The sequence below is a fragment of the Protopterus annectens genome, chromosome 16.part0 (assembly GCF_019279795.1).
Source record: "Protopterus annectens isolate FY-2018-M chromosome 16.part0, PAN1.0, whole genome shotgun sequence".
NCBI classification, from domain to species: domain Eukaryota; kingdom Metazoa; phylum Chordata; order Ceratodontiformes; family Protopteridae; genus Protopterus; species Protopterus annectens.
The window spans coordinates 668,624,784-668,638,492 of record NC_056750.1 but is presented as its reverse complement, the minus strand read 5'-3'; the positions used below and the strand labels follow the sequence as shown (position 1 = coordinate 668,638,492).

The 13,709-nt window shown below is 45.9% G+C and overlaps 1 protein-coding gene across 1 annotated transcript in view; it reads right to left on the bottom strand.

The window, feature by feature from the left end:
* NELFB (negative elongation factor complex member B) overlaps positions 1 to 13,709 on the bottom strand; it is a 529,115-nt gene that overhangs the window by 151,612 nt on the left and 363,794 nt on the right. Inside the window, 1 exon segment of the mRNA XM_044058168.1 lies at positions 1,655 to 1,763. Within this exon segment, the coding sequence (XP_043914103.1) occupies positions 1,655 to 1,763 (109 nt within the window).

Genomic DNA, 13,709 nt, shown 5'->3' with positions numbered 1-13,709 from the left:
CGGAATACACCCTCAGAAGCAGGTGCCTGCACAGTGGCTCCGGACCCATCCAAGGTAGAGACATCCGCATGTTCCATAATCGAAGCATCTCGCAGCATACCCAGCGGAAATGCTCTCTTAAGATATGCAAGGTTTCACCAAAAGAAAAGACCTCTGGAGGGGAGGCAGAGGGAATGGAATCCTCTGCATCTGAATCCTCATAGGCAGATAAGGGTATGTCCTGGTAAACAGAGGGATCAGAGTCATCGGACTCATGGTCTGTTGAATCAGAAGGGAAATCAATTCTTTGTCTTTTAGAGTGGGAAGACTGGCATTCCCTATTTAGAGTTATAAGGTCTTCAACCATTCTAAGCATTTGTTTCTGTGGCATGGGAGCTTTAGCATGCGCTTTGGTCGTCTGTTTTCTAGGCGTAGTGAGAACTCTGGGCCTTAGAAACGTGGTTGTTTTAGTCGGAAACAAAGTAGTCAGTTAAATACGATCAGAAAGTCAAAATACACCCTCAGAAGCAGGTGCCTGCACAGCGGCTCCGGACCCATCCAAGGTAGAAACATCCGCATGTTCCATAATCGAAGCATCTCGCGGCATACTGAATTGGTTTCATCAGAGGCCTACGATCTGTAGAAGTGGGTATTAGGGGCTGCGAAGGCGCCTCAGTGAGTACCAGCAGACAGGCGACTAGCTTAATGGAAGTGTCGTCAGCAGTTTTGGATCAATGCCGTCTGTCTCTGTGTCTTTGTCCTTACATTTATTTAAGATGATCGGTAGTCGGATGGCTTACCGAAGCCATTTCGGAATATGGAGAATGAGAGCAAAAGAATTTAGCAACAAAGATAGCCCGATGGTGAATAGTTCGGGCGTTAAACAAGGCACAAAACTGACAGCGAGGGACGTTGTGGTCTTGGCCTAAACAGGTGACGCAGCAAGAATGAAAATCTGTGAGGTATTTGCTTTCCACAAGCAAGACAATTATTAACTTTTTCTGATATTGGTTAGAGCAAGAAAAAAGAATCCCCAATGGGGTACTTAGCTTTAGAAGACTTCAGGTTTGAAACTCGAAAAACGAAAATTTCAGGTAGCGGCCGACTAGCACTTGCGAAATGCTTATGCTTTGGGCTCCCGTGCGGCAAGAAAAGCTGACGTAATGGCGCTGGCTGCATGCTTTATACCCCTAACAACCTGACGTCATGGAAGAGGTGGCAGCATTCGACGGAGAAATCCCAAGACTCTGGTATTCAGGCTGACTGAGGGTTACTTGCAGGCAGATAACCCAAGTGTGATGACTGCAACAGTGAAACATGAAGAACATCTCTTAGTCACTGAAGAAACTTGGAGCTATAGACCACTCTGCTGTTTGAAAGAGTGGCAAATGAAATCTGGAGGGGAGGGAGATGGGGGCCTTATGAGTAGGGGAGGAGCTTGGATCCGAAGCTGAAGTATGTGGCCGAGTCGGATCAGTGCCAGATGAGAGCCCCTCAGGGTGAAGATCAAATGAAAACAACTTCAGATCTGTATTGGGTCTTTACTGTGGTATTAAGTGGAACAGCCCATTCAACTGGCAAACAGATGTATAAACAACACAATTCTGTTGCAACCATCCATTAAGCTGTAAATCTTACTACACAAATCTGGATGAAACAGCAATAACCCCCTTACCTGTTTGGTAGGCTCCAGTACCTTCTTCAGGAACTCCAGTTTAGAAGGTACCACTTTGTGATGAAGGTGTACCAGTAGTCGCAGCGTATGCCTATGTACATTGTCCTTGCTGTAACAATTGAAGGGATTAATTAGAATGAGAAAAAAATACCCAAATGTTAATGTTGCAGGACAGAAAGCCCTTGGCATTACAGTAAACACGCAGAAATGAATCATCCCAAATACTGCTCTATTACTACAGAGGGACAACTCTGACCTTCAATAGCAGGGCATAAAAGCACAAGTAGACACCTCAGTCATCCTAAAACCACAATTCAGGGATATAATTAATGCTTCAGAAATCCGCAGACATTGTTCAAACCAGGCTGCCAGTTAAAATAACTGTGCATCACAAACTAAGTGAACAAATATGCCTCGAACTTTTCCAAGTTATGATTGGCAACCTCTCCCACTTGAACATATAGGGTTCTGCACAGCCCTGGTGTACCTTGTACATCTACTGTCACTAGTCTTATACTAAGATTATACAAACACACCAATTATTGGAGGGATCAGAGTGCAACTGTGACCAGTGTTAAGATACAATTAAAGACTACTCCATGTACAGATCCTGAAAAGAAAACACATGTACAGATGACTCTGAAGTTGAAGACTAAAATGGTGCTATAATAACATCTTCCATATACGACATAGGTGAATAGCAGTCAACAGTAGCTCACAACCTATTACAATAATTAATGGCAAGTAGTGAGGTAAATGAATCAGAAGCAAGACAGCACAACCACGTGGGAGTGCTCACATGAGATGAGTGAGAAATTCAATCATTAATGCAATCATAAATATGGCTTGGAAATAAGATGCATACAGATGTCAGTTTCTCTCAGTACTTAGACAACCCCAGGGGTACAAGGCTGTAATTTTGTTCTATTAGAGGGCAGAAAGGCTACAAAAACAAGCCTCTCTATGCTCCTTTTAACGCCCAATAGACAAGAGAGACTCTATGCTAAAAATGATCTTGTGGCAGCTCAAGGCAGCTTACATCACAGTTTCATTTATTTATTCCCTGATAACATGCTGTTAAGAGTCACTGAGGGCCGAAGTCCACTGCAACTCTCTAAGTACAAGGCAATTACATCGCTCCTAAATTTAAACGGGGGATCCATGCCCTCATATATAGACACACGTACACATACCGGCAGGCACTATGGAAGATCACCAATTTACCTATGGCACATCTATGCAATGTGGGGGGAAAAGCAAACTACCTGGTGAAAACCCAGACATCGGGGGGGGGGGGGTCAAATTATGCTGAAGACACCAGAGCTGAGAAAAGAACTAAAGACCTGAGCAATGACATTGTCATCTAAGTGAAAGTTCCAAACCAAAGAAAATCTACATATCTAGCAAGTACAATTATGTAGGACCAGAATAACACAAAAGAACAGACAAACTTAGAACCACAAAAGGTGGAAACACGAGGCAGAATCACTTATTTTTCCACTTTATTTAGAGCTTTCATCCTCACAGAGCAGGACTTCATCAGAATAAAATACAAGCCAAAAACTCACACTTAAGTACTCCAGAAAATATAATCCCTCCCATCAATGAACCAATCATCTCAAATAGTTAACAGTAAAAAAAACGCCCTTTCATCATATTACCTATAAAATACATAAAAAATAAATAAATACGAAAAAACAGGCATGTACATAAAAACTGAACTTTTAAAACCAACAGAAAAAGCTGCTCCTGTACAATAAATTTGACCAGTCAGCAAAAAACTGAATGAGACCATATCTATTAGTCCAGTGCCAAGGTTAAAGCTGCTAGTATTATATGAAAGCAGTTCACTACAAACTACAGGGTCCTCTCCACATCCTTCGCTGGATACAGAGCCTGAAGTAAGCACTCATCTAGGTAGGCTAGATAGGAATTCCCTTGGATCAGCAGTATACAACTGCTGGAGGTCAACATTGAATACCGAAGGAGCAGTAGCCAAACGAAAAGGCAAGGACGTAAAATAAGACTAGCCCCCTGACTTAAACCTGAAGAAACATCAGTGGTCCTTCTGTATTGGAATATGTAGGGACGCATCCATAAGGTTCAAGGTGATCATCACAACTTGAGGGATCAGAAGTAATAACAGGACCTGCAAAAATTAGTATTTTGTATTGTGTCACCTTTAGGAAAATGTTCAATCTAGAGGGGTCCAAAACGGGGACACCTGGTTCCCTTTTTACTGGGCACTAGAAACAGCCTGGAGTAGGCCTTTGTTTTACTCCCCCTTTAGGCACTGGCGCTCTCACACTGTTTAAAAGGTCATTTAAGACAGGCAATGCAATATCTTTTTAGGCTTTTGACAGTGGAGAAATGCCCAGGATCTTCAGTTTTATTCAAAGTGAAATCTGTACACCTGGAAGAGCATATGTAGTAATAAGAAGTTATGTTCTTACCATAACGTTCCATGTTAGTTGTCTTCTTCTTGCCTTCTTCTTGCTGGATGGGTTCGGAACCGACCCTCGGCTCCGACTCGGCCTATACTATAGCTCGAGAGCCATTTTTACCGGCTTGAGGCAGCCCTATATCCCACAATACCATGCACTAACTCCCCAGATCTCGTTGGCAGCTAACACATAGTATAAATTTATTATTATTATCCTTATTTCCAAGTACGGACTCCCTGCTGGTAACACTAAAGAAACGGGGAAACCGTAAAATATTGTATCACATGAAATAGAAGGACTCAGAGTCCTTCAAGTCTGTCCAGGCTAGGGGGCAGGAGGGAGGGACGCAAGAAGAAGGCGAGAAGAAGACAACTAACATGGAACGTTATGGTAAGAACATAACTTCTTAATGTTAAGTTGTCATTCTCGCCTTCATTCTTGTTGGATGGGACAGCGTCCCTAGCACCTTGGTCCTGGGTGGCTCAACGGAACAGACTCCTGAGTACGGTGGAACCAAAGTCAGCTCTATTTCTGGAGGCTATATCAAGTTTGTAATGGGCAATAAAGGTATGTTGAGAAGCCCATGTAGCCGCTGCACATATGGCGTCTAATGGTAACCTTGCTTGAAAGGCTGTTGATGTTGATAGTGCCCTAGTTGAATGAGCCTTAGGCCTAGACGGGAGTTGCCTGTGTCTCAACTCGTGGACAAAGGTAATAATGGATGTCAACCATCTGGAAAGAGTAACCTTTGATACTGGAAGCCCTTTCTTCCCTTCAGCATAAGAGAGAAAGAGCTGATCTGACTTTCTGAGTTGTTTTGTCCTGTCTAGATAATACCGTAGTTGGCGATGAACATCCAATGAATGTAATTTCTGTTCAGCCCTGTTTGAGTAGTCTGGGAAGAAGACAGGCAAGTCAATAGAGTAGTTTAGATTTGCTTCAGAGGAAACTTTTGGTAGGAAGGAAGGGTTTGTTCTGAGAGTTACCCTGTCTTTATGTAAGACCAAATAAGGGGAACGGACAGACCAGGCTTGGAGTTCCCATACCCTTCTGGCAGATGTTATGGCTACTAAAAACAGAGTTTTCCAAGAAAGAAGCTTGAGGGAGCAAGAGGCTGCGGGTTCAAAGGGAGGCAGAATCAATGACGTTAGAACCAAATTTAAATACCATTGTGGAGGCGGATCCTTAACGGGAGGTCTAAGCAAGAAGATGCCCTTGAGAAAGGCTTTACAAAGTTTGTGGGACATAATATTTGCTTCTGAGAGCCCCACATGAAAATTAGCAATGGCCGCTAATTGTACTCTGATAGTGGCTGACGATAACCCTGAATGAAAAAGCTCCGCCAGAAAGTCTAGAAACTTATGAATTGGTGCATGGAAAGTATGTAAGGACATAGCTTGTGCCCAGAGCGAAAAATGCTTCCATTTACTCGCATAAGTCTTCCTAGTATTAGACTTATGGGAGGCAAGAATGATATCACGGACAGGAAGAGAAATAAGGGGAAGCCTGGCTATGGCTGGAAGTGGAGCAACCAAGCTGTGTGGTTGAGGGAATGAAGAGACTGATGCAGTTTGCCTGTTAGATGGGTCAACAGATCCGGAAGGGGCTCCAGATGCCAAGGCTGTTCCAGTAGATAACTATGCAGGAACGGAAACCATACTTGTCGAGGCCAATACGGAGCAATGAGGATAATTTTGGATCTCAATGCGGTTGCTTTCTGAATTAATTGCGGAATCAACGGTAAGGGGGGAAAGGCATATAGAAGACCCCGGGGCCAATCGTGAACAAGAGCGTCTCTGGGGGGATGGCCTGGTAGAGGGAAGAGTGTGAAGAAGTCGAGGCACTTGCTGTTTTGAGGGGTTGCGAAAAGATCGCAGCAAGGCTGGCCCCACTTCTGAAATATTCTGTCTGCTACCGCTTGATTTAGAGACCACTCGTGAGGCATGAGGATTGTTCTGCTCAATCTGTCCGCTATGACATTGGACTTCCCGGGGATGTGCGTTGCTATCAGAAACCGTTGAGAGGAAATCGGCCATTGCCAAAGTCTGAGTGCTTCTCGACATAGGGGGTAGGACTTTGTTCCGCCCTGCTTGTTTATGTACCACACCACAGACATATTGTCTGTTTGAATTGCTATAGTCCCTGTGGGAAGAGAGTCCTGAAGGGCTTGCAACGTTAAAAGCACCGCTCTCATCTCCAGGACATTTATGTGCAGGTGGCATTCTAATTGTTGCCATATGCCCTGGACAGTCCTGTCCTGATAGTGCCCCCCCCCCCAACTTGATCAGGGAGGCATCCGTTGTCACCGTGGCAACTGGGGGGGGGGGGGACAAAGGGTCTGCCCTGAAGGAGCTGAGGGGAGACCATTCACCAGGAGAGGTGTTTCTTGCATGATGGGGTTATGAAGATGATGCGAGTCATTGGGAGCTGTTGAAAGGACCACTGAGAAAACATCATCCACTGAAGGATTCTCATGTGGAAGCGGGCTAATGGGAGGAGAAGGATCGCCGCTGCCATGAGGCCTAACGTTTTCAGCACTAACTTGACTTGAACTCTGTTGGACTGAAACAGAAACTGAACATTCCAACGTATGTCTGTCACTCTCTGAGGTGGTAATGTTGCAGACATTTCTGTGGTGTTTAACACGGCGCCTATGAAGTTTATACATTGACAAGGAGGATTTTGCAAAATTTATAGAAATACCTAGATTGTTGCAAAGTTGAATAGTGTAATCCCTGGCCATTATCAGATGCTGCTTGGTGGTAGCGGAAATGAGCCAGTCGTCTAAATATGGAAACACCTGGAATCCTTTTTGTCTCAGGTGAGCCATGACCACTGCCAAGCATTTGGTGAACACCCGGGGGGCTGTGGTGAGACCAAAGGGCAGGGTTCTGAATTGATAATGACTGGCTCCCAGCCGGAGTGGAGAAACTTCCTGGAGCGCCTGTGTATCTTTATATGATAGCACGCGTCCTGGAGATCTAATGAGCACATCCAGTTGTCTCTGCCCAAAAAGGGTAGAATGGACTGCAGTGATACCATCCGAAATTTTGTCTTTTGTACAGAGTTGTTCAATCTGCTGAGGTCCAAAATGGATCTCCAGTCTCCTGTCTTTTTTGGTACCAAAAAGAATCTGGAGTAGACTCCGGATCCTAGCTGATCTGCTGGGACTGCCTGGATGACTTTTTTTTTTTAACCGCTTTTTTATTTCTAGCTGTGCCTGACCCCTTTGTCCGGGTGGTACGTCTGGTAGGGGTCTTGGCGGTTGGACCGGTGGGGAAATGAAGGGAATTTTGTAACCCTCGGATATGATAGACTGTACCCATTTGTCTTGGGAGAGGGATTGCCAGGCTTCCGGGTACAGAGATAATCTTCCCCCGACGGTCTCCGAAGGCGGACAGACGGGCAGCTTCTCAGGGATGCTGAAAGGGTTGGTCAGGGAAGGATTCCCTGGAACCCTGGTTCTGTGGACCCCCTCTGCCCCTGGGGCGGCGTCTGTTACTGTTCCCCCCTCTGCCTCTGGGGGGAAATTCACCACGTGCGGCAGGTGCAACTCCCTGTGGTTTGCGGAACCACATCTTTCCACCCTTCTGGCCCTTAGGATAAGGTCTAGATGGTGTGGAAAAGTGGACTCCCACGGCAGAGAGAGTCTTACCATCTTGCTCGCATCTGGTGAGGGTATTCTTCACCTGAGGTCCAAACAATTCCGAAACATCAAAGGGGGTGTTGGTGATAGATGCCGTTAAGGGATCGGCAAAGTTACATAGTTGCATCCAAGCGTGACGTCTCAACGCAACACCTGTGCCTGCGGCCCTACTCGCTCCATCGGCTGCATAGGAGATAAGCCGCATGGAGGAGTTGACAATGGAATTCAGGGTAGCCAGCTGGGAGTTCATCTTGTCCTGATAACCCGCAGCAGAAGGATCCTGTATGGTTTCACCCAGCTCTTTGAGCAAATCTCTCTGAAGGTGGGTGAAATGACAAATAGTTCAGTGACCGCATGGCGAAGGATGCTGAAGCAAATGTCCGCTTACCATACCTGTCCATGGTCCTGGACTCTTTGTTAGGAGGATGAACAGGTACAGAAGGATCAGCTAATTCCTTCTTAGTGGCTGCTGCTACCACCATAGCATCTATTGACACACCTTTGGTCAGAAAGCATTTGTCCTCCGGGGCAGAAATAAATTTAGAGGGCCTCCTAGGGGTAGGTTCCATTGAGTCAGGAGCTGCCCATTCCTTTCTGGCCACTACTTCCATTAGTGGGTCGAAAGGGTGAGACAACAGGAGGTGGAAGGACGAGATCCAAAAGCGTCAAGGTAAATCGACTCGTCCTCGGAGGGTTTGAGAGTGGACCAATTTTTCCTCTGTTTCAGGATCTCTAGGATGTCTGAAAAAGAGACATCCTCAGAGGGGGATCTCGGGGAACCCTCCGACTCATCCAAGTCGGTGTCCGACGTGACAGACTCGGGGGAGTCTACGTGCTTCCTCTTGCACGTTTTTTTTCCTAGGGGGTTCCCCTGAAGCTTCAGGGGAGGCCTCGGAAGAGGAGGAGACACCCAAAGTGGGTACCCTACGCTTTGGAAATCTGCTGTCAGATGCAGGAGAATGGCCAGAGACTGTAACAGGCACTGTAGAGGGAGGAGCTACAGAACTTAACCTTGGAGTGGACACTGGGTCCAGCACGCTCCTCATCACTTCGAAGGCTTCCCTATCAGGCACCAAAGGCAGTCCCGGCTCCGAAGAGACCCGAACCGATCCCGGCACCGACAGAGAAGGCTCCGAGAATGATGTCGGGGCCGAACTAACCAGAGCCAAAGCTCCAAGAGGGAGAGCAGGGTCGGACAAGGGTCCGATGCCACTCGCCCCCTCGGAGCCGACAATGGAGTCCCAGCGCCCGGACCTCTCCATGGACGGAACCAATGAAGAAGTCGGAGCCAACGACGCCGAAGCCTAAGATGGATGTATCAGCTCTGACGTGGGCAAGGTTACGGTTCCGACAAACTCCGGCTCCAAACTCGAATGGTGAGTCAGGGGAGGAATAGATGGCGGTACCGAGGGAGCCACAGTCTGGTGAGACGGGCTTTGGAGCATTTGGGCTAGTGCCTGAGATTTTATGAGTCTACTGACCACCCTCTCAATATCGTGGTCGGAAAGCCTGGATGACCTGGATGAATGAGTCCTATGACTCCGCTCAGATAGGAGTGGTGATCTCGGAGCCGATCGGACGGATTCTAGTGAGGGGGATCTAGAGCGCTTGCGCGCTGGAGTCGGCTCCAATGCAGGTTTTGGAGCGGATACGACCTTGCTCGCTTCGGATCCGATTGGAACCGATGTCGGAGCCATCTCAGTTACACCAGTCCTCGACTCAAAAGCTGGAGCCGAGGGTTTGGCGGTTTTAGAAGACTTCCCCGAGCCAGACTTGGACGGGGAGTCATCTGTCTTCAATAAGCCCCTCAAGATGAGCTTATTACGACACTCCTGCAGGACTCAAACTAAATCCGTGACAGACGGAACAAGAGTCCTGCAGGTGTAAAGGCCCCAAGCAGTAGACGCAAGAAGTGTGACAGTCTGTCGGAGACATTTTCTGACAACACGAGTCACACTTCTTGAATCCCAAGACCTTAGCGTCTTTGGACATAGTCCTAAATACAGAAAACACAGTCAGCCCACACAGTCACTCAACTTATACCCAGAAGGGAGTTAAGGGGACTGACTAAAACACCCACACACACACACACACTCTAAGGGGTGGGGGAAACTAAGCTAAAGCCCATAGGCCCGATTATAAAATTAACTAAAAGGAGGGGAAGAAGGGCTACAAAAGGGCTGTAATAAGTAAAACTATAGCTAGGGACCTAAGAAAGGAAAACTATCTGGTAAAATAGCTCAAGTGAAAAAAATTTTCTTTTACTGACCTGAGCCGGTAAAAAAAGGCAACCTCGCAGTGAAGCGGCAAACGAGATCTGGGGAGTTAGCGCATGGTATTGTGGGATATAGGGCTGCCTCGAGCCGGTAAAAATAGCTCTCGAGCTATAGTATAGGCAGAGTCGGAACCAAGGGTCGGTTCTGAACCCATCCAGCAAGAAAGAAGGCGAGAATGACAACTTAACATCAAATTTTCTTCTGCAACCTTTTCTAAGTTCCTTAAGAAGGGGGTCAACTTGCCTCCTACTCTGGAGGTGGGTGGTGTGCTGAGGTGTACTTAGTGCTGTCTCCTTTGTGAGGTATGGCACAAAGTTCCCAAGCTTCCCTTCTGGTCTACTTACCACTTTTTGCACATACTCTATCTTTTACCTGTTTGTCCTTGCCCCATCTGCAATAGTAGTTTTGGGATGGGGTTAGAAAGCTACTTCAAGGACTGCTTAGCATTCTCCCTCTACTCCAATCTCTTTAAAAGTTCTGCAGTGTTTTTTGTTATGAGGAGTATTTAGGAGCTGTGTCCTAACATCCTCTGACAGAGTCTGAAGTCTCTGTCAGTAATGCCTATGCAAAAAGGTATCTATTTCCAGAGATAAATCTAAGCACTCTGCAAGAGATCTCATGTAAGAGGGAAATCATTAATCTCCTTAATGACTAGAAAGGTTCATGAGTAAAACTTTCACTTCTCCAAACATGGGGTAGCACCTGGAGCCCAGGCTGACCCCAATATCACCAATAACAAGGACTCATGGCCAAAAGAGGCCATATCCAGAATCCACTGATAACTTGCGAAAGTTCTCCAAGTTGAAACAAACTAATAACAGTTCACCCCCCCCCCCCCCCCGAAACTGCCAGTCTCAGGCTGGAGACAGGCTTGCAGCAGAACTGACAGTGGGTTTTGCTCTCTTGAGCAACTTAAATGGTACTAGGTTGGCAAGACTCAGATACTTAAGGACCTTCCTTGGAACAAGAGGAAACCCTCCTTTTGAGCTCACTTGATATAGAAGAGAAAGCAGTGGAGGAGATGGTGGGGCTCAAAAGCTGCCCACAGAGATTAGGACCAGTTTACTTCAAAAGGTCATCAACAGGTCCTGCGTGTAATAGATAAAGAACACTTGCCTCAAAAGTGGACAAGGATTCTGTTCTAGAGTTCTTCCTGCAGCGAAGACAAACTTACTCATCCCGTCCTGCACAGGTACACCACAAGCATGTGGCCTTACCCAAAGAATCAGTATTTGGATTACACTACCCCAGGAACAGGTACCTGATCAAACACACCAGTACAGGGCAAAGTATGCTCAACAGAGGTCTGCACTGGACCAGAATCAATCTTTCAATTGAACTCCCTAACTGTGCAATCCCATACCCACAACTCAAGTTCTTACCAGAGGTCTAACATCTGCTTGATGTTTAGGCCTTGAGACACAAAAACTGGTACAGAATGACATGATACACCTCCACACCCAGGACCTAAAAGTTTGGAGAGTCCATGGTTCATAACACCACTGATTAGTGACAAGATGAGTCAACGATCAGATTCACTGAATTCAGCCTCCAGATGATCAACTGGAGCCCAAGTGGTGCAAAAACACCAAATGCATTCTCTAAGAATGTCAGGTAGGTGTGCATCTTGTCAGAATCACTGATCAACTACTGAAGCAAATGGGCAGACTAACAAGTGAACAATCACTAACCAAAAAGCAAGTTCATCATTGACAGAATGAGGGGAGGGGATGAAAACCACACAGGGTCAGACCTAAGATGCTGACAGAGTCCAATTGCAATGCCTTGATTCATACATGGGGTAGCAAGGACGACTCCTACTGCCATTACCTGTATTAATGGATACAGACTATCTTTTTAGATCCGAACATGCCAAATCTTCTTCCCTTTTCCACTTCAGACTGGTTCGAATAGTTGTCTGTCATAAACCTCCCAAAGATAGTACAGGCAATGACTGGGAGAGTCTTTGCCGATAATATGAACACTTGGTATGCTGGCATTTTGACACATGAATGCAGGATTTGTGGTGTAAAAAGGAAAGCCTCGTCTAAGGGGGCACTGACTAGTCTAGATTTTGAAGCAACGGGAAATAGATGGTTAGATTAACTATACAGTGTCCAAGGACACTCCCTGATACTGCTGTAAAATTATGTTTATTTTCCTGTATATTTTCACCATCTCTGAATGTGGGACCACAAGCCAACCCCTGATACATGCCTTGAGCAATTTCCTGGATAGCAAGAGCCCTCTGATATATGGGACAAAAGCAGCAGTAATTCAGGTGGGCATGACGGTATCTTACACCTGTCTCTGCATCCTTTCTTTTTATTTGCTCAGAGATGAGGCCTATCCTTGACCTAACAGTCTAAAGGTCTGGCTTCATCTCCAAGACTGCTGATGTCTGTATTTAAAGACGAACCCTAACTATCTTCACTCCAAAGAAAAGCCTAAAAAGCCCCAAACCACTTGAGCTGCATCATCCACAATGTACTTCTGATAACCTAACCCACACCCCCCCAACTGGCTGAGTTGATTAATTTCATCACCAAGAGAGACAGTCTACAATCCTTCCCCTTATATAAGCATATTCCCCATCCACACAGCTTGAGCCTGGGCCATCCAGGGTGAAGTCACGGTTTTACTCTATGTCACAAAGCTGGATGCAGTGGTACCTGTTCTTAAATATGTGAAGGCCCACTTTAATTCCAGTGGGTGAGTTTCAACATTTTGTATTAAATCCTCAATCTGTTTTAATACATCTGGGTAGTTATGTGCCATGTCGGTCTAAGAGTTTACTGCACTGATTCCGATAGTAGCAGAAAGTACAGCTGTATCAACTTAGTGTAACTGCAAATTTAAGTGTACTGACAGCTGCAGTCAGCTTCAGGGATCTCTGCCACAGGTACAGTCCCACATGCAGCCAAAGTTAGAGTCCATCCCCTTGCTCACTATGCAGACCTCATGTCTCCCACCCACTGGATGTCTCCATATGTCAGCATAAAAGCAGACATACAGTTCGCCATCTTCTGGACTTTCTTGCCTCCAGCAAAGGTTTACTTGGATTACAATACAAGATGTATGCCTGAGAAAAAGGAATTCTGCAAGACACAGTATATGGTACTGTCCGGCATCTCAGTTTCCTTAGACTAGTCATGTAGGGGGCAAGTAGACTGATGTAATAAGCAGGGAAGAAAAGGTGTGAATCCGGCTCCCACTCCTATCCTGAGGTACACGCTTTTTAAAAGGGGATGGAGTAGACTGCAACACTGACTAGTCTAACATCTGTAATTATGGCAAGTTAACGTAACTGTAATGTTAGTCATGTTAGTCATTGTTGCAGTCAAGACTCAACAGCTTTCAGCACTTTTCAGATGGGTGGCATCACTGAAGATAAAAAGGGCAAAATGCCCTTAAGGATTGCTGCAGCTAACCCTGCTCAAGACATTTCTATTCTGTAGTTCTTGGACATGGCGTGGACTAAGTAAGATCTAACAGCTTCCAAGTCTTCTGTAGACAGTCCTTTTAATAAGGCTACAGTTGTGGCTGAGACCCTGGTAAAATGAGACTACCTTGCCTCATAAATGTTTGCCATGGAATTTGTGGCAGAATACAACACAAAAGATTAACTTGGATCTCATCAGTTGTGAAATGGTTAGCCACCTTTTTTTTCTCCAAATGAGCTGATCAAT